A 23636-nucleotide genomic window follows, 5' to 3' on the forward strand; every position below is an offset into this window, starting at 1 on the left:
TAAAATTCCTTTATCTCCACCCTGAAATGTTGATGTCCCATGTACCGGAAGGAAGCCTCCTGGTCCCATTGGAGTTTGGTCCTCAGCCTGCATCTGTTGTCTTCGGGAGGTGGTTCCCAGGAGGGGCAGAGGCAGGGGCCAGAACCCAGCCTGGAGGGTGTGAAGCCCTTGGTGTGCCCTTGAGTGTTCTTAAAATCCTTCAAGTTTTACAGTGTCTGAAACGATGGTCTTGCCACGAGGCCTGGAGACGCTTGTGCTCATTTTTATGACAAGGAGCTGACCCCACCCCCAGCAGCTTCTGCCTCCAGCCGTCCCATTGCTTTTTGTCTTGCGGGGACCAGGGCCCCCTGAGAGGAGCCATCCTGCAGGGCCGCTCCCACCTGGGGGAGGTTGGTGCGTGAGCATGCGCGGCTCGGGGTGGGGGACACCCGGGGTCCCTGGACGCGTGAGCTGAGGGCTCGGAGGGAGGGACACCCGGGGTCCTTGGACGCATGAGCTGAGGGCTTGGAGGCGCTGGGGTCCTTGGACGCGTAAGCTGAGGGCTCGGAGGGAGGGACACCCGGGGTCCTTGGACGCGTAAGCTGAGGGCTCGGAGAGGGGGACACCCGGGGTCCCTGGACGCGTGAGCTGAGGGCTCGGAGGGGGGGACACCCGGGGTCCCTGGACGTGTGAGCTGAGGGCTCGGAGGGAGGGACACCCGGGGTCCTTGGACGCGTAAGCTGAGGGCTCAGAGCAGGTGGCACCCGGGGTCCCTGGACGCGTGAGCTGAGTGGCAGTGGCGGGTTGCAGCCTGCAGACAGGTGGAGCCAGGAGGCAGGTGGTGGTGGTGAGGGGGTGGGGGTAGGCAGGGGGACGCACACGGTTTGTTAACTGTAACGCTGTTGTTTCTAGTTTCCGTGATAACGTGTCCACGTCCTGCTTCTTAGCTAAACCCTGAGTTTTTCCGTGTTCTAGATTAAATAGGATTGCAAATCAGGTGGCCATTCAGCGGAAGAAGCAGTTTGTTGAGCGCGCCCACAGCTACTGGCTCCTCAAGAGGCTGTCCAGGAACGGAGCCCCGCTGCTGCGCAGACTCCAGTCCAGCCTGCAGTCCCACAGAAGCTCGCAGCAGGTACGTGGCCCGCGGGGGCCTGGAGGCGGCATTCGGCCGGGGCGGCAGGCGGAGCCTCCGTCCGAGGTGCCCCTCGGCCCCGCGGTGTGCTGGCCTTTCCTGGCCCTGCCCGCTGGGGGCGCGCGGGGGAGCCTCTGCCAGCTGAGCAGGGGTGGGCGTGCCGGGGCCTCGGGGCAGGGACCCGTGCGCAGGAGGGGCGGCCGGGGCGGGGCGCGCGCCTTCCCCTCAGTAGCTGACGCAGGGTCACAGGCCGGCTGACGTTCAGAGTCCTTTTCTGAAAGGCGGGTTTAGGAAGGGAGACACCGGCTTCGTGAGCTACGATAAATGGGGCTTGGCCGCTGCTGGAGCTGAGGGCGGGCCTCAGGGCCGAGCGGACTCTGCTCTTCCCACTGCCTGCGCGCAGCAGGGCCGCCCAGCACGTTTTCCAGAAGGCTCCGTGAGTCACGATGCCCGAGGGGGTGCAGGGGTCGCGGTGCCTCTGGGCTGGCAGGGGCTTCCCTGGTGTGGGGAGCCCCCCGCCGAGTTCCAGTCGGGGCAGGGCTGCCTGGCTGGAGGCTGCCGTCGCGGGTCCCACGGCGGGTGGTGGCGGCCGCCTGTTCCGTCGCGTGGTCCTGAGAGCCGCCGCTTCCCCGCTCTGTGTGCCTTCTTCCCATGGTTCTTGTGCGAGTCCCCGGCTGTGTGCCGCCCGGCCTGGACGGAGCTCTGCCTCTTCACCTCCTCAGGCCTGCGGTGCCGACGGCAGGTCATTCAGCATCGCACACACATGAATGCTCGTTTAAAAAGAGAAGCTTGGATTCTGCTATCTTTCTAATGCTTTTTGAAATCCAGAGGAGTGTGACGTTTCTGGGCGGCTGCGGGGTGGGCTGTGCCCCTAGCCTTCCTCTGCCTCCAGGGAGGGAGGTAGCACATGGCTGCAGGGCCGCTCCCTGGACCTGCCGCTCCCGGGGTGTGACAGGCAGGTCAGGCCCCCCGCCCGGCGGTCCTGGTGCCTGCAGTGCCGCCTGAGTCCCCTCCCCCGAGACGGGCACAGATGTGCAGGCTCACCAGCCCCCTCCCCGCCCGCTGGGGATGCTGAGCCCCACGCACCAGGCTGGAGCTGCCCTGGACGCGTACAGAGGGGCCGACAGGGCCAGGTGCTCGGCTCCCGCCTCCTGCCCGCTCTGTGCAGCGTCAGGACTGCTGACGGCTGAGTCCAGTCCTGCTGCCCGCCCTGGGGCGGGGATGCCCGTCCTGAGCCTTCTGCCCCTCCTGGGCCTTTCTTGGGGAGGCCGTGTGCCCCCCCTCCCCACTGGACACGGGGTTCTGTCTCCGTCAGGGCTGTGTCAGGACCTGGGCCTGTGGGCTGTGAGGGCTGGCTGTGGGCTGGGGGAGCGTCCTTGGGGCTGCAGGGCTGCAACCGTGGGGACTGAGGGTGGCTGGCTGGCTTGGTGCTGCCTCAGGAGCTCCAGGAAGGAGGGCAGGGCAGAGCCCACAGGGCCTTTGGGTGCTCAGAGAGGGTGCTGGGCCTTGGGGCTGGTGAGTTAGGCAGAGGGCATCTCGAGATGGGAGCAGGGAGGCCGGACGGGGGCCTTTGTCCTCAGCTCGGTGACGGCGGAGCAGTGGGAGGTGCAGAGAGTGCAGAGCTGGGAGTCTGGTCTGGGGCTGGGCTGGCGTGGGGAGTCGAGTAGGGAGCGAGCGGGACCTGGGCGAGGTTGGGGTGCGTGAGGGGCCTGCCCGCACCTCAGGGGAGCACACGTTCCCAGGGTCAGCACGTGGGCTTGAGAGCCGTTGTGTTCTTCTCACGTCCTGCCACGCATGGGGAGTTCGTAATGACAGGAGAGTCCATGCACAGGAAACAGAAGGGCCGGTCCTCTTGGCTGAAGGAATTGGAAGGAACCACAGAGATTGAGACTGGAGGTGCAGCTGGGCTTGACCAGGGGCCAGTCCTGCCTCGGTGGCGGTGAGCTAAGCAGTGCAGCCTGTGTGGGCAGGGCCACGGGTGGGGGTCCGCCTGCCCCCCGCCAGCCTGGAATGGCCGGGAGCTCCCCATCACGGGCTCGGTGGGAGGGCTGCGCTGCCTCTTGCTTCCCACCCCATCCTAGTGAAGGTTGGCTTTTGCGGGCAACCCGTTTATGTTCCACATGGACTGTCGAAGGCTTGGTGTGATTTTGATGGTTTTTGAAACTTTAAACTGTCGGGTATCAGAGTGTGACCTGACTCACTAGTGTGTGTGTGTGTGGGCGTCTGCCTTGAGCCGGGCCCTGGGAGAGGCTCGGTGCGGCCCTTCTCTCTCACGGCAGGCCTTCCAGTCAGGGACGGACGGACACATGGGGTGAGCTGGGCTGGACGGGATGAGGCGCTGCGGTTGCTGGGCGCTCCTGGCCCCTGCCTCCTCGGTGGTCTGGCCCCTCGGTGGTCTCTCCTGGGCCCATGGAGCCCTGGCCTCTGTAGGTTCCCGTGGTGGTTCCGTCCTGCAGAGCAGGCTGGGGGCCTGCGGGCACGTGCTGGGCGTGGGGGCGCGGCTCCTGTCCCACTGGCCCTCGAGTGCTCACGTCCGCCAGGTCCCCCTGATGCGTCCTGTAGTGGGAGGGCGTCCCCGTTCGCTTTCCGGGGGCTTTCGGACAGCTGGTTGTCCTGCTGAGCTGGGGCAGGGCCTCTTGCTGTCCACACCACTGCTCCTGGTGGTTCAGCAGGGCGAGATGGCTGTCCCGCAGCGACTCCCACCCTTGCTCGTGTCCTGGGAGTCGGCCTGATCTGCGGGGTCCTCACGCTGCAGAGCTGGCCTGCTCTGTCCGCAGCCGGGGTGCTGGTCTGACCCAGTTGGTGTTGACCTTGTGGGGTGGGGGGGTTCTGTCCGTCTCACTTGTAGGCACTGGGTGTGCTCCCCTCCTTCGGCGGGTGAACGACGGCTGGGTTGCAGTCTTCTCAGAGCTCTCTTGATAGCTGTTTGAAACCAGAAATGACTGCAGTATTCCCCCAGTGTATGCAATCTTCCAGGATTGGTTTCACATAGCAATTAAAGCGGAGAAGGCGATGGCACCCAACTCCAGTACTCTTGCCTGGAAAATCCCATGGATGGAGGAGCCTGGTAGGCTGCAGTCCACGGGGTCGCTGAGAGTCGGACACGACTGAGCGACTTCACTTTCACTTTTCACTTTCATGCACTGGAGAAGGAAATGGCAACCCACTCCAGTGTTCTTGCCTGGAGAATCCCAGGGACAGGGGAGCCTGGTGGGCTGCCAGACGTCTATGGGGTCGCACAGAGGTGGACACGACTGAAGTGACTTAGCAGCAGCAGCAGCAGCATAAATTAAAGACTGCTCATGTGGAGTCAGAAAGGCAGGCCCTTCTGTACACAAGAGGTGTGGGGCTCGGTCATGTCCTCCCTGCAGCTTCCTGCTTGGCGGGGGCACTGTGTTGGAGGCAGGGCCTGTGGTCTTGCAGCCAGTGGTGGGCACAGCAGGTGGGCATCAGGGGTTTCTGGGGACTTAACTGCTTTCCTCTGTCTCATGTGGGCCACCAGGCTAAACGTCCTTGGAGCTGGTATTTTCAGTGTCTGTTTCAAACTGACGAACAAGATGATTTCAGATGCTCTCGGGGAATTTGGTTTTCTGAGCCCACTGTTTAATGTATTTACTGGCTTTGTTGATACAGCTGATGTTACTGTTAACTCCTGTTTGATGCCTGAGAATTTCAAATAACGTAAAAACAAGCCGGTGATTGGAATCCGGTAGAGCTGGAGGATGCCGGTGGAGGGGAGGCTCAGGCCCGGCTCCGTCCCTGCGCCCGGCCTCCTGGGTGGGCCCCTCTGCTGCCTTCCCCAGTAAAGCGAGAGGGGCCTTGCAACTCTGGCCACGGGTTTTTTGCCTTCAGACCCTGAGGTCCTGGAACGCAGCATCAGCCTTGGGGTCGATCCTCTGAGAGCAGAGTGCTCCCTGCTGCCAGGGTTCAGGGTTTGCACTGGGATAGGGGTTGGGGGCCGCGGACGCAGCCACATGGCTGCGCTGTTACAGCTCGCTCCGGATGGGGTGGGCTCCAAGGGGCAGAAGAGGATGAGGAGAGAAGAGGGCCTGAGGCTTGTGCGGAGCGTTCTGGAAAGCGGTGCCTGCGCCGCCGCAGCCCCACGGTGGCGGTGGCGGCGGCGGCAGGGAAGGGGAGCCTCATGCGTGAGGTCGGACTCGGCTTCCGGGTGGCCTTGACCAGGAGGGCCCCAGACTCCCGCCTGGAGCCTTAGTGGGGGTTGTGGGAGGAGCTGTGGTGGGACAGCCTTCAGGTGTGCTGAGCGGCCAGCACGTGCGGCGGTGGGAGGGTGGGCCCCGGGAGCTGGGGGCAGGCAGCCCTGAGCCCCTCCAGGAAGCTCTGAGGACCCCAGGCCCTGGGCAGAGCTCGGGGAGGGAGGGGAGCGAGGCCGGGGATGCGGGCACTGGCGGTGGGGTGCAGGCGGAAGCACTGGGCGCCCTGGCCTCGCGCTCTCCCTGCCCGGCCCCACCCCTCGCCGCAGCGCTGGCCTGGAGGTGAACCAGCGACGGGCGAGCTTGTCCCGGGAGGAGGCTCCCCGGGGAGGAGGTGAGGGGCTGAGCCGCGGAGCCCTCCCCGTGCGTGTCTGTGTCGGGGACAAGGTTGACTCCATTCTTCTTCTCAGAGAGAGAACGACGAGGAGATTCAAGCCGCCAAAGAGAAGCTCAAGTACTGGCAGCGGCTGCGGCATGACTTGGAGCGCGCGCGCCTGCTCATCGAGCTTCTGCGCAAGCGCGAGAAGCTCAAGCGGGAGCAGGTGAGGCTGCGGGGGCGGGGCGTCCCGGGGAAGGGGCGGGGCGTCCCGGGGAAGGGGCGGGGCGTCCCGGGGAAGGGGCGGGGCGTCCCGGGGAAGGGGCAGCTTGTGCTGGGCCCCGCAGTCCTTGCCCCCGCGTCCTCTGAGTGGTCCTCTCTGGTGAGGGGTGCTGGTGGCTTTAGGGGCTGACACTGATCTCTGCCGTGAAGGAGACTGGCTGGGGTGGGGTCTTTGTGGTGTCCAGCGGGTCCCAGGAGGTGTGAGCAGGAGGGGCGTACCGCTTGTGCCTTTAATGTGGACCTCCATTGGCCCCTGGACGGTCCTGCGTCCTCGAGGTGGGAGGTGGCTCCTCAGAGGGAGTGTGCCCTCGGGCGCTGAGCCCTGGTGCACTGGCCCCCAGGTGAAGGTGGAACAGATGGCCTTGGAGCTGCGGCTGACCCCGCTCAGTGTGCTGCTGCGCTCGGTGCTGGACCAGCTGCAGGAGAAGGACCCGGCCCGCATATTCGCCCAGCCAGTGAGCCTGAAGGAGGTGGGTGTCCTTGCCTCCTGTGCGGCCTCCCTCGGGTCTGCAGTGACCCAGGGGATGTGGAACGACCCCTCCCAATGCGTGCATGTCTGGCCAGAGGACCTGGGCTGCCCCGTGGTACTGCGTGAGCCTGGAGTGCGCCTGTGTGTGTGTGTATGTACATGACGGGTGTCCTGGTTATGTGGAGTGTGTGACTCTGGTTGTGTCTGTAAACAGTTGCTTTGTTCCCTGAAATCAGGTCCCGGATTATCTGGATCACATCAAACGCCCCATGGACTTTGCCACAATGCGGAAGCGGCTAGAAGCACAGGGGTACCGGACACTCAGGGAGCTGGAAGAGGACTTTGACCTCATCGTGGACAACTGCATGAAGTACAATGCCAAGGACACGGTGTTCTACCGGGCCGCCGTGCGGCTGCGCGACCAGGGCGGCGTGGTGCTCAGGCAGGCCCGGCGCCAGGCAGACAGCGTCGGCTTCGACGAGGCCTCGGGGATGCACCTGCCCGAGCGGCCGCCCCCGGCCCCCCGGCGGCCTTTCTCCTGGGACGAGGGTGAGCACGGCCATCCAGGAGCAGGTGGTGGGGCACTTTCCCTGATGCTGGAGTGCAGGCTCAGGAGGTGGGATGCGAGCTGCACGCTGGCTTGAGGTTTCCTAGGAGCCTCGTGAGGACTTGTGTTCGCGTCGTATCTTCAACCTAGTATGCCTCAGTATGGTGATTTTAATGTGTAAGTGACACAGGAACACAGAGGGCTGCTTTCACTGGCTTCTCCTTCTGTTTGCCGTGTGGCGTGTATCTTACAGTCAGCACATCTCTGCTGAGAGTATCCACATTTCAGGTGCCCACTTGAGAGACACGTGAGCCGTGGCCCGAGTGGGACAGCAGGTCGCCCTGATACAGACCAGGGAGCAGTGTCGCTCGGGCCGTGTGCTCAGGTGGGCCTGGGGGCCTGTGAGGACGTCCTGTGGCAGAGGAACCCCCTGGTGAGGGAGCAGGGAACAGGTGCAGGCCCTCCCTGCAGGGCTCTGCCCACCTCACGAGGCGGCCTCGGGAGGGACGTCCTGTGTCCGCTGGCTCTCCCGGGTCCTATCCCCTCCCCCACCTGAGCGCTCGGGGTGGGGAAGGGGTGCCAGCCTTGCAGGAAATGGCCGGGCGCGTCACTATGAGTCTCTGCATCCATTTCCACGCCCAAGTTTTCACGAAGGATGGACTGGGGCGAGAAGCACAGTTGTGTCCCTTCTGCGTTTGGGCGGCCCCAGGCCCCTCCCCGTGGTGTCCTCTGCTCGAGGGCAGGCCAGATGCTACAAGGCTTTCGGATGAGATAGGATTTCTTGCTGTGAACCTTCTTGTCTGTGGCGTCCTGTTAGGACGTGTTCTTACTCGATTCCCTGTTCTGGCTTCTTGTTCTTCTCGTAATGAGGTGTGTGCTTTAGGGAGAGGTTTGCCGGTGGAGTGAGGGGCGTCTCCTTGTCGGATGGCCGCGCTGCCGTGCTTTCAGTCCCAGGTCTGTCTGCAGGGGGTTCTGTAGACTCATTTAGTTTCTTAGCCGCCTCTCACTGATTTAGCGTAGTCTACTTTATATGTTTTGGTGTTTGGCTGAAATTGAAATTTCGTTAAGAATTTTTCTTATAAATATGCCCCAAACTCTGGATTACCTGTGAACTTTGCAGCCCAGTTAAGAAAAGCCACATAGCCACCTGCGACTGTGACTCGGGCTCAGATGCACTGGCCCCGAGCTGGCACCCTGGCTGGTCTGGACCTCTTTCTGGCCCTTCTTGGCCTGGGCGCCTGGTCTTGGTGGGAGAGCTCAGTGTCCCCGGGTGCGGCCCCGGGTCTCGATGGGAGGGCTCAGTGTCCCCGGGTGCGGCCCCGGCCCCCGTGTCTGCCAGGGGCACCCAGCCAGCAGGTGCCATGCGAGGCGGGCCTTGGGGCCCCTGGTGAGGCGGTCTCAGGTGGGCGGCACCCGTGTGGCAGCTGATGGCCGTGTCTCTGCCTCCAGTGGACAGGTTGCTGAACCCGGCCAACAGGGCCCACATGGTCCTGGAGGAGCAGCTGAGGGAGCTGCTGGACATGCTGGACCTCACGTGTGCCATGAAGTCCAGCGGGTCGCGGAGCAAGCGGGCCAAGCTGCTGAAGAAGGAGATTGCTGTCCTGCGGAGCAAGCTGAGCCAGCAACACAGCCAGCCCCCGGCCGTGGAGTCAGGTACTGCAGGCTCAGAAGAGGACGGTGCTCCGCGGGGGCAGGAGGCCGCGGAGGAAGGTAAGCGCTCGGAGACGCTCCGGGCTGAGGCCGGGGTCTCGTCCTGTCTGCGCCGCATTTGGCCACTGAAAAACATTGGGGGTGAAATGAGATTTATTTTTCGAGCACGGTTCAGGTTGTCCACAGCCTTGCAGGGCAGTCGGAGAGTAAGGGGTTGGTGTGCCGGGAGGCACGGCTGTGTGCTGGGGCGGGAACGTGGAGCAGAGTCTCCCAGCAGGTGCCTGGTAACCCGGCAAGGCTGCGCGGGGGGAGGACTGTCTCAGCCCCCCTCCCAGGGCGTGTAAGGTAGCAGGGCCCTCCAGCGGCCCCGTGCCCCTGTGGGTGGGACGCGCGCCGTTGGGGCCCCTCCCCGGGGACAGCCCCGGGCTCAGCCTGGGCTCCTGGAGGTGCCCTTCAGGTGCCCTTTGGGCAGGTGGAGGGTCCCCCCGCTCCTGCCCTCCTCGCCTCACTTGGGACTTGGGCGTTTTAGGCAGCAGCACAGGCCGTGGGGTCAGGCTCCCTCCCTGCATGGCTCTTAGCAGCTGTGTGTGGTCTTTCTGAATTTTTACCACTTTGTCCAAATAAGAACAACAAAGCCGTTCATGAAAGGACATAGAAAGCTGTCCTGCTGCTCACCCTTTGAACAGGACCGTGGCCTCTGCGGGTGTGTGCTGGCCTTGCAGCCCTGAGGTATCCTGCTGTGATGCCACGTCTCTGTGGTGCCTGTGGGCGGGTGGACTGCTCTGGTCCGGTGGTGTCCTGGGGTCCAGCTGCCTGAGGAGCAGCGGATAGGACCTGGATCCCTAAGCTTTCACTGCTTGGAGAAGGTGGCCGTGTGGTGGGGCGGGGCCCCTGGTGGTGCCCTCTGCCTGGGGGGCCGTGTGCCAGCTGCAGGCTCTGGAGTGTCCCTGCTCGGGGGCGGGACTCACGCTTGGACGGTAGAGTCCGGGGCCTCCCTGCCATCAGCACACTGGCCCTGCCTGTGTGTTTGGCTCCTAGCAGCCCTTCTCCCGGGGGCCTTGGGCAGCCGGGTCTCGCTGGGCTCCCCGGCTGTGCCCCCCTGTGCCCTCGGGGTTCTCAGGGTGCAGGGAGGCCCCTCCTGCTAGCCACCCCTGCTGCCCCTGCTGCTCCTCGGGGTGAGGGTGTGCGTCTCCCTTCTTGGGGGAGAACGGGTCACCAGGTTGGTTTACTATCCACAGAGCAGCTTCTCTGAGCTCTCCCACGATGCGGGTGTCCCTGTGGGCCCCCTCATGCTGCTTCTGGGGCTGGGCCCACGTTAGAGGAAGCCAGCGCAGTGGTCTGAGTGGGGCTGGCTGGAAGGGACGTGTGGGCGGAGCGGTGTGGTGGAGGTGGCTGGCCAGCGGCACAGGTGGGGGTGCCCCCTGTGAGGCGACAGACATCAGCGCTGGGGGGGGTGTCTGTGAACAGTGGTTGGTGCAGACCGCAGAGACGGCCGCGTGTGAAGGACTGCAGGAATGTGCTTGGGAACACGGTCGTGGGACAGAAATCACTCAGTATCGTCCATCACACCTGAAAGGGCAGTGGTTTCTCAACGTCTTAGTTGTCATTTGGTGCTCACGGGGTTTCCCCTGGAAACCCTGATGAGGAGATGTGGGGCAGGCCGGAGGGCTGGCAGCCGTGACCTCCCCCTGGTCGGCGGGGAGCCTTGCAGGCAGGTCTTCAGTTTCCAGGTTGGTTTCCTTGAGCAGTGGCCCGAACAGTCAGGAGGGCGTGGCCGTGGGCCTCGAGGGGGTGTCTGCTTCCCGCTGCCACACTGCAGTCTAGTCTCAGGGTGAGGCTCTGTTTTCGCGGCTCAGGACTGGGTCCTCTCCTTCCCCAGAGGGGTAGGGGCTGCCGGGACCACTGCAGCTTAGGCTGGATGACGAGGTCATGCTTGAGTTGGGTGGGGGGCGCCCCGACTCGGGAGAGACGGCGGCACGGTGTCGAGTGAGGTGCCAGGCCGGGTCCCTGGTCCATGTGTAGCTTTGGTTTGGAAGCATCTCATGGGAGGTCAGTGCCCGGGGCATGGATGGTGGCGTGGGGTGCCCTGGGCGGGGCCCATGCTGATCTGTGCGTCGTGAGTTCCCTCAAGTGGGACTCCAGATGCCAGGTTTCACGCTGGCGCGTCCTGAGGCTCTGCGTTCGTTTATGCCGCGAACACATCATTTATTCCAGATGTTCCCGGAATGTTTCTCCCGAGCAGCTGAGTGGTGTGTTAGGAACCAGTGACCGCGGGGATGGTTAGTCTAGTGTGTCGACCCTGAGGGCAGGCCCCAGAGCCAGTGACCACGGGGAAGTCGGTCTCGTGTGTGGTCCCCGAGGGCAGGCCCCAGAGCCAGTGACCACAGGGAAGTCGGTCTCGTGTGTGGTCCCCGAGGGCAGGCCCCAGAGCCAGTGACCACGGGGAAGTCGGTCTCGTGTGTAGACCCTGAGGACAGGCCCCAGAGCCAGTGACCACGGGGAAGTTGGTCTTGTGTGTGGTCCCCGAGGACAGGCCCCAGAGCCAGTGACCTCGGGGAGGTCGGTCTCGTGTGTGGTCCCTGAGGGCAGGCCCCAGAGCCAATGACCTCGGGGAAGTCGGTCTCGTGTGTGGTCCCCGAGGGAAGACCCCCGAGCCAGTGACCGTGGGGAAAGTTGGTCTAGTGTGTGGTCCCCGAGGGCAGACCCCCGAGCCAGGGACCACTGGGAGGTGAGTCTAGTGTGTCAACCCCGAGGGCAGGCCCCCGAGTCAGGGACCACGGGGAGGTCAGTCTAGTGTGTCGACCCCGAGGGCAGGCCCCAGAGCCAGGGACCACGGGGAGGTCAGTCTAGTGTGTCGACCCCGAGGGCAGGCCCCAGAGCCAGTGACCACGGGGAGGTCAGTCTAGTGTGTCGACCCCAAGGGCAGGCCCCAGAGCCAGTGACCGCGGGGAGGTCGGTCTAGTGTGTCGACCCCGAGGGCAGGCCCCAGCATCCCTGGCCAGCACCTGCTCTGTGGGCCACCAGATGGCGGGCACTGTTCTGTCTGTTCCCGCCTGACGGATGAGAACACCAAGGCTTGGAGTCCGCGGCCCATGAGGGGCCTGCAGCTGGTGGGGGGATGGTTTGCACTGGGTCACCTGAGCACCTTCTGCCGTGATCCCCGCCATCCGTGAGGCTGTGGACGCCCGGGACATGTCTGTGAGCCGCCCTGGCAGACTCAGAGCCCCGAGCCATAGCGTCATCTTTGGGAGGAGGAGCGAGGCGCCCCTAAGACGAGCCCCCCTCGTGGCTGGTGCAGGCAGAGTGTGGGCACAGTGGGTGCCGCGGGGTTCAGGGCCTGTGTGCTGGGGGCAGCTGCCCTGGCAGGAGTGCCCAGGCCTGGGGTGGGGCGGCCGTCGTCTTGGCCCGCTGCTGAGTGGGGGCCCTGGGAGGGGTGTCCTCCACGGAGGGAGGGGCGTCCTCCACGGAGGGCGGGGCGGCTCCAGGGCAGTGCGGGTCACCTGCCCAGGTGGAGGCAGAGGCAGATGCCGGCAGCTCGGGTATCAGGTCAGCACGAGAGCCCCTGTGGGGCCCCAGGTTGGGGGGAGAGGAGGCCTCTCTGGGGAAGGAGGGGGGCCTGCTCCCAGGGAGCGTCCAGTGCTCACTCTGCCCGCTTGCAGCTCCCCAGCGGGTCAGTGTCTCTCACAGCCACGGGCAGCAGGTGGGAGCTTCGTCACCAGTCACCAGCCACACGCCGTCAGCAGGACTCGAGCCCTGCCAGCTGCACACGTGTTTCCAGTTTGCACGTGTGTTTGCACTGACGTTTCTAACGGCTTTGGTTAAGGAAAGGCTTTCTCCTCGTTTTCTGAGCTGTGTCACGAGCCTTCGTAGGTGAGTGGCGTCTGAAAGCTCTGGGCGGAGCCTGACCGCTGCCGCCCTCCTGGGGGCCAAGCCTGGCCGGCCCATCTCACTATCAGTGGGGAGAATTCACAAAATGTGCTCCGAGACATAGGTGAACTTTTGAAGTTGTGTAGCTTTTCACTTTCAAAATGACTTTGAGTTGAAAACGTTAACCTTGTGTTGTTTCGGATGGATGTGGGGAGGTTTGCAGGGTTCGTCCAATAGAGACGACTTTGTGGCCGTATGTGGTGCGTAGTCACTTGCTCTGTGTTGCACGTCTTGATGCCAACCTCAGCCTTGATTGGAGGAAAACCTCAGTGGCTTATCCCAGAGGATGTGCGCACCCCGTGCTCCAAGGACAGGTCTCTCCAGCTGGCCAGGGCCCGGGGCCGATGCACTGGCGCTCAGGCGTCTTGTTTTGTAATTTCTAAAAGCCTTTCTAAAGAGGCTAAGGCAGTCGTTGTCCAAGGATTGTGTTTTTATCTTTCAAGTCAGATTTAAAATAACGAGCTTGGATTATAACGTTTCTGAAGGCGGCACGGTCTGAGAGCCGATGGGGGGCTTCCCTGGCGCGTTCGCAGCCACTCACTGCTCCCTGTTTTTTGACATCAACTTAGAATGCCCTGGTCAGAAATCAGATTCACATGCTTGTTTCCTTCTGTTTGCTAACCTTGTGGACCAGGTCAGGACTGTGGGAATGCCCGCTTAGACCCCCTTAGTTACGTGACATATTTTTCCTCCTCAAGGTAAGTGACTGTCGATGGCAGCGCGTGTCATGACTCGGCTGTGTCTTGGGCTGGCGCGTGTGCGGTGGTCTCAGGGAGCCTCTGGCCCTGGGTGCAGGTGCCGGCCGGGCGTCAGGGGCGCGCACACAGTGTGACCGCGGCTGCTTGCAGACAGCTACGTGCGATGCTGTGTTTCCTTGATTGGATTAGTGTTTGGTGGACTTCACAATTGTAGTAAGTTTTATGATAGCTTTGATAATTATCAGCTTTCAAAAATCACTTTATTTATAATTTTTTCAGGAGATAAATCTCCCCCTAAACTTGAACCATCAGATGCATTACCTCTTCCTTCAAACTCGGAGCCTAACTCAGAACCACCAACCCTCAACCCAGTAGAACTCCACCCAGAGCAGAGTAAACTGTCCAAAAGAGTCACATTTGGTAATGAGTCACATAGCACTTGCACTCAGAGCGCGCTGCTAAGCGGACACTCTCCAGAGCCCACCCTCGCCCGTAGTGGCGCTGCGCCGGGGGCGGAGCCATCGAGCGATGTAAACAGACGCACTTCTGTTCTCTTCTGCAAATCGAAAAGTGTAAGCCCCCCAAAGTCTGCCAAGAACACTGAAACCCAGCCAACTTCTCCTCAGCTAGGGACCAAAACCTTTTTGTCTGTAGTCCTTCCGAGGTTGGAGACTCTTCTGCAGCCAAGAAAAAGGTCGCGAAGCACCTGCGGCGACTCTGAGGTGGAGGAGGGGTCCCCGGGAAAGCGCCTGGACACAGGTAAATAGCGCCACCCGTGTGCTCCCAGTCCCGGGCAGAGTCGGGGTGGGGGTGCCTCCAGGGCCGGTGTTTGCCCTTTGCATCCACGGGAGGGGACAGACGTGTTTCTTTTTGAAAAGCACCCAGTCGCAGGCCTGGGGTGGCAGCACCTCAGGGTGGCCGAGGGCTGGGGTCGGCCTGGCCTAGGGGCCCTGCTGGTCCCTTGCTGGGAGTCTGGACCCGGGAGGCTCCTGACTGTGGCGGGCGCGTGGGTGCCGGGCGGCGGGCCCCTCTTCTGAAGCCTGCGGGCCCAAGTGGATGCGGCGTGCCGTCCGCCTGCTCTCTGTGCTGTGTGGCTTGGTTGGTTCACGTGCACTGAGCTGTCCGCTGCTAAGGTAGTGTGAGTGTGCTTCTGGTTTATCACGGAGCTCTCAAGGCTGAGGTCTGTCTGATGAACTCACGTCCGCGTGCCTGCGCTCCTCAGGAGCCCCCCGGGCTGTGTTTACACCGGGCACCTTCGCTCCCCTGTGCTCAGCCTGCACTGAACCCCAGCCTTCCTGGCGGAGGCGCGGGCTTTCCATATTGGTGAAGTAGCGGCGGGTCACGCTCGCATCCGCTCCACGGTGTCTGTGCTGTGGGTGTTGCTGGAGGCGTGCTGGCCGCGGACCGGAGCCGTGGAGTGAGCTGTTGGTGCGTCGGTCACAGCCACGCAGAGAAGTGCGTCCTCCCCTCTGCTGCTTGGATTTGAGCCGCGGGTTCGCGGAGTGGGCGGGTGCCCAGCTTTCACGGAGGTGTGTCTCCTGCACCTTGACGGACAGACTGGTCTTCTTGTCGCCAGAGTAAACTTGTGCCCATTAATTAGTTTTATTAGATAATACACTTTCCAGTAAGTACAGTGCTTTTGTTTTGATGAGTTGATATCAAGTTGGTAATTTTTGGTACATTGTTAGAATTATGAGCTCTCTGGGCTGCGTTAGTGTCCAGGACCCAGGTTCAGATGGGTCCCTTCGTGGCGGGGGCCTTTCTCAGCTAGGCTTAGTGGGAGACACTCGGCTTGGTTTTCTGTTGCTAGGATTCTCCTAGCAGGCCCCCTGCTGCCGGGAGGCGAGTTAGACACCGCCCTGTGGGTCTCCGGCTGCTGGACTTTGGGGCCTCTGGGCTCCCTCCCAAGATGTCTCTGTGGAAACCACGTCGCTTCTTCGCTGCCAGCCCTGAGCCAAGGACGCTGCAGGTTCTGGTGGCAGCTCTGGAAGGCGGCTCTGGAGGCCTTGCGAGCGGGCTGGGTGCATTGGAGGTGCTGGCCCTGCGGCCCGGCTCAGGCAGAGCCCTTTCTTCCTCTCCAGACAGTGGCATCTTCCGTCTTCCACGCGCGGTTTGTCCTGAGGGTCTGCTTGGCACCAACTGGCCTGGCCCCTGGTCCTGGTGTGGCCTCACCCGGGCGTCTGGCGGGCTCCGTGGCTCCAAGCCACAGACTTTGCGGTCTCGGGATATGGGCATTCGCAACCTTCTGGTTTTCCCAGAGAGCCATTTTGTGCCTCGTAGGAAGTCTTTGACGTCCACTGCACGCGGCAAGGCCTCCTCCTTCCGGACACGCGGGCCTCTCGCTGCAGGTGCCCCGGGGGTCATCACGTTGGCTGTTGGTCCCGGAGCCACGTCTCCAGGGCCCGTGCTGTCTGCCCGCTTCCTCTGTGCCCGCCGACTCTTGGCCTGGGCCGGGCTCCGAGCTTTCGGCCCCTCCTGTCGCGACACCTGCCACGTGGCTCCTGGCTCCTGGCTCCTGGCGTGCGCGCTGCTCAGGGAGCGTCTGGCCTTCAGTCAGACTAAACGGCTGTTTCGCTGTTTTCCAGGTCCTCGTTTTAGCTACTAACATGCGGGGTAACTCACTCTTTGGACCCTAACTGTTCTCTCTCACTCACCTTGGACGGGAGAAGCGGAAGGACCCCTCATCCTTGCGTGTCACCCAGTCCTTGTGGATGGCATTGGAAGCGCCACACAAAGCCCACACACAGCACCCGGAGGAGCCAGGCCGCCCCACCCCGCCCCGTCAGGCGTCCGGCCGCCCGCAGGCTCTCAAGCTGGCTGGGACGTCGCGTGGCCTCCCTGCGCCCGGGGTGGCCGTGCAGAGGGAAGCCTTGGGCTGAGGCGCCCTCAGAGCCGCTGCCTCCACAGACGACTGACGTGGACAGACCTGGACTGCGCTCGGCCAGCACCGGACTGGCTCTAGAGGACCTGGGGTGGAGCTGGGGCCGGCTCAGGAAGGACCGCGCTGCCCAGCCCGCGTGGCGTCAGCGCCTCCGCCCTCTCTGTCTGCTGTTGGTGCTGGCCCCCTGGAGTCTGCCGCCCCCCTGCTTCTCCGGTGCCTCGGTCGCCCCCCGGGTCTCCGGGATGCACAGCTCTGTCTCTGTCACCACGCCGAATGCCTGCTGCCGGGAGCGGACGTCCTGTCCCCAGGCGTGGGCGTCCGCTGACGGGGGACCTGCTGGCCTTCCTGCTGCTGCGTCTTCTTGGAGCCGGTCTGGGCACGAGCAGGGCGTCGGGATCCTACTTGCTGTGCATCTGTGTTTTCATTGAAAGGTGGAGAAACACCCCCACATGCAACTCCATTGCCAACAGTGAAAATAAAGCTTGTAACCAAAGTGACCGGCACTCGACACCCTGCTCCGAGAGGCTGGCTGCGGCCCCGTGCCGCCCCCTGCGTGCCCATCAGGCTGTGGCGTGTGGGCCTGGTGCCCGGCACACCTGTGGGAGCCCCTGGGGGCCTCCTGTCCCCGTGGTGTGAGGGTTCAGGACGCTTGCTGTGGCCCCGCCGACCGGCGTCTTGAGTTGGGCCAGGGCTCCCCACTCGGCGTGTCAGTCTCTGGGATGGAGAAGGGTGCCTCTGTCATCCGAGGCTTTGGCTCTGATTCCCAGGGAACCTGGGGGCTTTGGCCTGTCCCCAAAGCCACTTTTGAATGGGCCCTGACCTGACTCCTGGTGTTTCAAAGGGACCCTGTGCGAGCTCCTGCCCAGTGTCACTTCAGGCCCCGCGAGGTCTCTGGGCCGCGTGGGGCAGCTGGCAGAGCCTGGTCCTGCTCCAGCCACGGGCCTCATGCCCTTGGGCTTGTCTGCCGCTCTGGAGGACTCTGCTCGGCTCGCTCGTCACCCTGGGTGGGTGTGTCCCCTGAGTCCTGGGGAGGCGCGCCTGTCCTGTGTTCCCCGGCTGCCCCCCGGGTCCTCTCTCCCTGGGTCGCTCGTCACCATGTGTGTGCACGGGCAGGGCTGTCGGCGCCGTCTCCCCGGGATGCGCTTGGGCTCCTGGGGCTGGCCTGTCTCCCCCTTTTCCCGCCCTCTGTCAGCCTTGGGTGTGCGGCTCCCGCCATGTGCTGGGGCCACGGACGGCAGGCCCCGTTGACCCCTTGCCGAGCCCTCCCCAGGCGCCGGGTGCCTGTCGGGGTGAGGCTGCCTGTCGCCCTCTCGGGGTCCTCCTCTCCTCCAGGAAAGGCCGCTGAGCGGCTTGGGGGGCGGGGGAGGCGGCCCCGGCTCTGGTTCCGCGGCCCTGCTGTCCCTGAGGGCCTGTCTGGGCCTGGCCCCGCGTCGGGCTGTCTGGGGGTCTCCTGGGGTGTGGGTGGGGTCTCAGAGCCCAGGTGCAGGGCTTGCGCCCGGGGACCTGGCCCCTGGGCTGAGACAAGATGCGTGCTTTCTCTGGGTGGTTTGGTCCAGGTTCCAAAAATGAGTGTAACACCCCTGACTACCTGTGGCTGCTGCTTATAAGTAAATAAGACTTGGTAGGAGAGAGAGAGTGCCAGGCTCGGGGTGCGTCCGGCAGAGCCGCAGCCGCCTGACCTGCTCGCTGTGGGCGGGGCAGCAGGAAGCGCGCTGTCTTCCTGCATCTTTGAGGCGGTCTGGTAAAGGGTCTCCCTGTCTCCTTTTATTTACAGAGAAGTATGTGCAGCAGATGAGAAAACCTGTAATCAGCTAGTTCCTTCAAAACATTTTTAAAGACATAGATTTTTAGATTTTTGAAGCATGAGGAATGGGATTCTTTTGGGGGAAAAGGCACGTCCCCCCTGCAGCCGTCGCCCAGAGGGTCCGGGCCGGGCCGGGCGGCGCTGGACACGCCTCGGGCTCCCGGCACCTCGTGACCCAGCGGGTGGGGCGCTTGATCCCCTCCCTGCCTCCTCCTGGCGTGGACTTCTGGGGCAGGACCTGAGGTTGGCTCTGAGGTCCTCCTCGACCTGCGGCCTGATGCCTTGGGCCTGTGGGCCGCTTGCTCTTCGGGCCTCCTGGCCTCCTGTGTGCTGTGGCAGGGTCGGTGTGAGTGGCTTCCAGACACAAGGGTCCCACGTGGACCAGACGCTTGTGTTGGGTCCCAGGCTCTGGAGGGCTGGGGACCCTGCTCGTGCTTTGTCTTGGAAGAAGGTTTTCCTTTGCTGGGGACGTGCGGATCCCCTGGAAGCCTCCCCCGCCCCCCGGAGGCTCAGGGCCTCGGTTGGTGGGATGGGAGTGTCCAGGAAGGAATAGCCGGTGTCTCTTTGCCTTCGTGGGATCTGTGTTTCCACTCAGTTCCCCGCTTCCGTGCGTCTCCATGTACCGGGTGCGTGGGTGTGGGTTGCAGGGTGCGTTTGTCTGTGTTGTCCCGATTTAGAGAGCTGGCGAGCTCAGGGCTGCACGCACACTTGTTTTTCAGGTCTCACCAATGGCTTTGGGGCTGCGCGGGGCGAGCAGGAGCTGGGCGGCGCCCCGGGGAGGACCGCTGCGCCGCGCCGCCGCTGCGCCTCCGAGTCCAGCATCTCCTCCAGCAGCAGCCCGCTCTGCGACGCCAGGTGGGCCCCGGGTGTGCCTGCTCCCCGCTGCCCGCTCTGTGGAGCTCACAAGTGGGGAAGACACCATGTGAGAGTTGAGCGCAGCTTGCGAACGAATAGGCCACGTCCATACGGGCCTTCCCAGCCCTGGTTTATCGCGGTGATGGCTGGGAGCCCCTGGGCATCCCGTGGTTAGGACCTGGCACTCTCATTGCCTGGCCCAGGCTGGTCCTTGGTTGGGAAACTGAGATCCCACGTGGTGGAGCCAAAAAACAGTGGCTGTAGCCCACACTGCCTCCCCTGAACACCCCCCACGCCTGGCACCGGTGTGCTCTGGGTGCTGACGGTCTGTCCGCTTCCTCCTGAAGCTTCAGCGCACCGAAGTGCGGCCGCGGCAAGCCGGCCCTGGTCCGCAGGCACACGCTGGAGGGCCGCAGCGAGCTGATATCTTGCATCGAGAACGGGAACTACGCAAAGGCAGCGCGTATTGCTGCTGGTGAGTGCACGTCCACCAGCCCTGCGCGGCGCGGGAGGTGCCGGAACCCCGAAGCCCAGGGCTGCGGAGCGGGGCGGGGCGCAGTTGCAGAGGACTCCTGACACCACGCCGGGCCACCCGTGTCCCCCGGTCCTGGTGTCCAGGTGATCTTAGGCGCGTGGCCCAGCGGGTCCTGAGGGCCCTGCCGTGACTCCCCTCTCCCCAACTCTTCTCCCCAGAGGTCGGTCAGAACAGCATGTGGATATCCACTGACGCGGCCGCCTCCGTTCTCGAGCCCCTGAAGGTTGTGTGGGCCAAGTGCAGTGGCTACCCCTCGTACCCGGCCCTGGTGAGTGCAGGTGGGCGGGTCAGGGTGTACAGGCACCGAGCCTCGGGGCCGTGTCCCCCGCTCCTGGGCCTGGGGCCACCCCAGCACCGCTTGGACAGGTGTCCCGGGAGACCCCATGCGGAGTCGGGGCCTCAGGGTGTTGGGCAGTCAGGGTATCAGGGAGTCGGGGTGTGGGGGTCTCAGTTGGGGACTCAGAGTCAGGGCCTCAGGGTGTCGGGGAGCCGGGGTGTGGGGTTCTCAGAGTTGGGGAATCGGAGTCGGGGCCTCAGGGTGTCGGGGAGTCGGGGTGTGGGGTTCTCAGAGTTGGGGAATCGGAGTCGGGGCCTCAGGGTGTCAGGGAGCCGGGGTGTGGGGTTCTCAGAGTTGGGGAATCGGAGTCGGGGCCTCAGGGTGTCGGGGAGTCGGGGTGTGGGGTTCTCAGAGTTGGAGTCTTGGAGTCGGGGTCTCAGGGAGTGGGGGTGTCGGGGTGTGGGTGTCTCAGAGTTGGGGTCTCAGGGTGTTGGGGAGTCAGGGTGTCAGGGTCGGGGTGTGGGGGTCTCGGGGTCGGGGTCTCAGGGTGTCAGGGTCTTGGGGTTGGGATGTGGGGGTCTCAGGGTCAGGGTCTCACGGTGTTGGGGAGTCAGGGTGTCGGGGTCGGGGTCTCAGGGTGTTGGGGAGTTGGGGTGTCGGGGTCGGGGTCTCAGGGTGTTGGGGAGTTGGGGTGTCGGGGTCGGGGTGTGGGGGTCTCGGGGTCGGGGTCTCACGGTGTCGGGTGTGGCTGGCGTCCCTACCTGCCCACCGCTCTCTGGTCGCGCGGCCTGTGCCGTGACTTCATGCCCTCCCTGTGCAGATTATTGACCCTAAGATGCCGCGCGTGCCTGGCCACCACAACGGGGTGACCATCCCGGCCCCGCCGCTGGACGTGCTGAAGGTCGGCGAGCACATGCAGACCAAGGCCGACGAGAAGCTCTTCCTCGTGCTCTTCTTTGACAACAAGAGGAGCTGGTGAGCACGGTCCCGCTGAGCGCAAGTGGGTGCTCAGCCTCCCCCGGGGCAGGCGGGGGTGCGGGCGCTGGGCCCCCGGGTCCACGTGCACCCTGCGGGCCCCACTCGGGCTCCCGGACCCCTGTCTCTGCAAGGGCTGCTCCCGCCGTGGCTGCACGGCCTTCTCCTCCGCAGCCCCCGTCCCGAGGCCTGTGTGAGGCCAGACCGCCCTGTGCGGGGCCTGCCGTGCCCCAGGTCAGTGGGGGCGTGTCTTGCTGACCCTGCCTCCCCCAGCTGGCCGCCCTGCTGAGTTCCGCTGGGCAACCCTGCCCTCCGCCGGCTGGGGAGCGGTGTGCCTGGCGGTCAGGCAGGGGCGGTGGGAGTGCCCGCAGGGCCGGCGCTCTGGGGTTCCGAGGCGCTGCCTGGGGTGTGGAGGCCGGGCGTGTGCGGGGTCGCCATGGGCAGGTGGTGCGCTCGGGCCTCACATTCTGTTTTCTTCCTCAAAGGCAGTGGCTTCCAAAGTCCAAGATGGTCCCTCTGGGCATCGACGAGACGATAGACAAGCTGAAGATGATGGAGGGCAGGAACTCGAGCATCCGCAAGGCCGTGAGGGTCGCCTTCGACCGCGCCATGAGCCACCTGAGCCGCGTGCATGGGGAGCCGGCCAGCGACCTCAGCGACATAGACTGAGCGGCGGCCCGTCCAGTGTGCATAGCTGTACATGCTGTACATTGTTCACCACTTAACTTATTCTGAGTTTTAGGTATAGTTGAGTTCTTTCTCCCAGGGAGGGGGAGGTTTTCTTTCCTGGTTTTCTAGGACCCATGTCCATCTGGCGCCGTGACGGCGTGGGCGCATCCCGGGCGCCGCTCCGTGCCCCTCACAGGCACCGGCCGGCTGCTGCTGGCGTCATTTCTTCCATCTGTAGCGCTCTCTCTCTCTCTTTTTTTTTAAAGACTTTTGAATGTTTAATAATTTTGTAAATCATACTCTTTACACAGAGTACCACTATTTAATAGACGGGATGTACATTTACAATGACAAATGTGTATTTTAAGAAAGAAAATGACATTATTTTGAATGGTACTTTGTGGAAAGAGGTGGAGAATAAATTTATGCCGCGTGCATTACTCGCAAATCACCAAAAACACTCCGCCGCCTCCGTGAGGGCCGGGGCGGGCCTCCCGGGCCTCCCCTGCCGCCTTGCCCACCTGCCAGCCTCCCACGGTGTGCCTCCCAGCGGATTATTTATTGTAGAAAGTGTATTCATTTGCTTTATAATGAAAAATAAATTTGCAGAAGTATATTGATATGCATTTTTATACAGGCACATAAAAATTCAACTTGCTTTGGGAGCAGGATGTTGGTTGGTGTATAAATGACTCTGGCTGTGTGTGCTTTGATTTTGTAACTTGTAATCTTTTGTTTACAATGAGGGGCTTTCTGTAACTCGTTTTAATTTAGAACACTTTGGTAGCAATAGAAACTTTGGATACATTTTTGTATGGTACATGTGATGTATATAGAATTAGTACTTTATTTTTATTTTTAAGAGGTAAAAGCATTATGTTAGGGGAAAAGGTAGGGTGGGTTTCCAAAATTGCATTTTTTATATAAAAAAAAAATAAAGTCAAGATTTGGACGGTGTGGCCCTTTCATTCCTGCCTCCCTAGCACGCCGAGCGGCCGGCTGCGGGCTGGGGAGGGTGCCCGGCCTGGGCCTACCCCTGGCCCGGGCCCCGCCTTCATCGCTCGTGTTCTGGGGTGTCGTTATTTATTATTTCACCTAATCATATTTTTATTTTAAAATGGTAGCTTGAAACTTTAAATGTTTTTTTCTTTTCAGTTTCCATTGTTTGTAACATTTCCATAGAAACTTGAAAATAAACATCTTCCTTGGATAGCTCTGTCCCGTGTCTGACGGCCGCCTTCTCTCTGCCCGCATCCCGGGTCCTCGTGGACGGCCTGCTGGGGCTGTCTTTCCGTGGTGCGGCCTTGGCCATGGTCCAAGGGGGACGAGAGGGACAGAGCCCTCCCGCCCAGGGCCTGTGCTCGTGGGGGGGTGGGGGCTCCTGCACCTCCGCTCTGGGGCTGCCCCGCCTCTCAGGGCCGCCCGCTCGGCCCTGCCCATGTGCAGCCTGCCAGTCTGCCCAGGTTCTGTGGTGTAGGCACGGACGTTGGCATCGCCGCTCCTCGCTCCGCCGTGAGGTTCCACTAGGCGCACCCAGCCTCGCACCGGCTCCTCTGATGGAGGGCAGCCCCAGGGAGCCCCCATCTCGGAAGCTCCCTCGGCCCAGGGCTGACGGCCTGGCCCCCGACCCTGGGCAGGGCCGTGGTGGGTGGGGCTGCTGGCGGACCCCTGCCCGGGCTGAGGGCACCCTGTGTCCTTAGCTTGGGTCACGCCCCAAGGGCCCTGGGGCTCCAGGATGCAGATGTTTCACAGTTGAGAGGATTTGTCCAAAGTCCAGTCTCCTGGGGCCCAACTCCAGCCTGTCCCGCTCTTGCTTCCAGCTCATCTGTCTTCCCCATCTCTGTTTCAGACAGGAGTACAGAGCGGGCTGCTGAGAGCTTGGAGTGGGTGTGGGGTGGTGTGTGCCCGCTGGGGGTGTTGGCCAGCCTGGGCGCGCTGCTCCCTGGGTCCTGCGCTTTGGTCTCTGGCCAGGGTGTAGCATCTCGTCGATAGTCTGAATTCTGTCCCTCGCAGGGCGGTTTAAAGTGGGGGCACCTGTGTTTGGGGTCTCTTGGCCCTGGGTCATGCAGAGGTGTCCTGGGCCCGGTGGAGACAAGGCCTCGGGTGGGCAGTGTCGGGGCTGGTGGAGGGAAGTAGGTTTTCCCAGGGGCTGTGTGGGGAGAGGATGGGTCCTGGGGGACCGGTGGGCAGGGGGCAGTTTCTGTGTGTGGGGGTCTGCACGGATAGCTGGGGGCCCTTGGGCTGGTCTCTCAGCTTCTGCAGCTAACCCTGTGTGCTCTCTGCTCAGGGCCCTGGCCCTACTGACTTGAGGCCACAGGGGCAGAGACTGGACACGGGTCTCCTGGTCCAGGCAGAGGAGCCTGCGCCCCCGCCAAGTGTGGCCCTGGTGTCCAGCTCCCAGCCTGTCCTGGGGCATTCTGTGTTCAAGG

General features: G+C 63.1%; 1 protein-coding gene across 6 annotated transcripts in view; it reads left to right on the forward strand.

The window, feature by feature from the left end:
• Nucleotides 1-22417, forward strand: part of BRD1 (bromodomain containing 1) — a 35717-nt gene extending 13300 nt beyond the window's left edge. For 2 of the 6 annotated variants that reach the window (XM_055560848.1, XM_055560934.1), the window contains exons 3-13: nt 955-1111; nt 5733-5864; nt 6262-6390; nt 6626-6938; nt 8386-8646; nt 13491-13970; nt 18616-18751; nt 19099-19226; nt 19445-19554; nt 20384-20538; nt 21024-22417. In XM_055560848.1, the coding sequence (XP_055416823.1) occupies nt 955-1111; nt 5733-5864; nt 6262-6390; nt 6626-6938; nt 8386-8646; nt 13491-13970; nt 18616-18751; nt 19099-19226; nt 19445-19554; nt 20384-20538; nt 21024-21207 (2185 nt within the window). In that variant the 3' untranslated portion in view covers nt 21208-22417. Of the gene's footprint in view, nt 1-954; nt 1112-5732; nt 5865-6261; nt 6391-6625; nt 6939-8385; nt 8647-13490; nt 13971-15796; nt 16600-18615; nt 18752-19098; nt 19227-19444; nt 19555-20383; nt 20539-21023 lie in introns of those variants that run through there. The other 4 variants (XM_055561015.1, XR_008707342.1, XM_055561068.1 and 1 more) reach the window with 4 other exon arrangements.
• The last annotated feature ends 1219 nt before the right edge of the window (nt 22418-23636 follow it).

Source organism: Bubalus kerabau, chromosome 1 (genome assembly GCF_029407905.1).
Source record: "Bubalus kerabau isolate K-KA32 ecotype Philippines breed swamp buffalo chromosome 1, PCC_UOA_SB_1v2, whole genome shotgun sequence".
Taxonomy (NCBI): domain Eukaryota; kingdom Metazoa; phylum Chordata; class Mammalia; order Artiodactyla; family Bovidae; genus Bubalus; species Bubalus kerabau.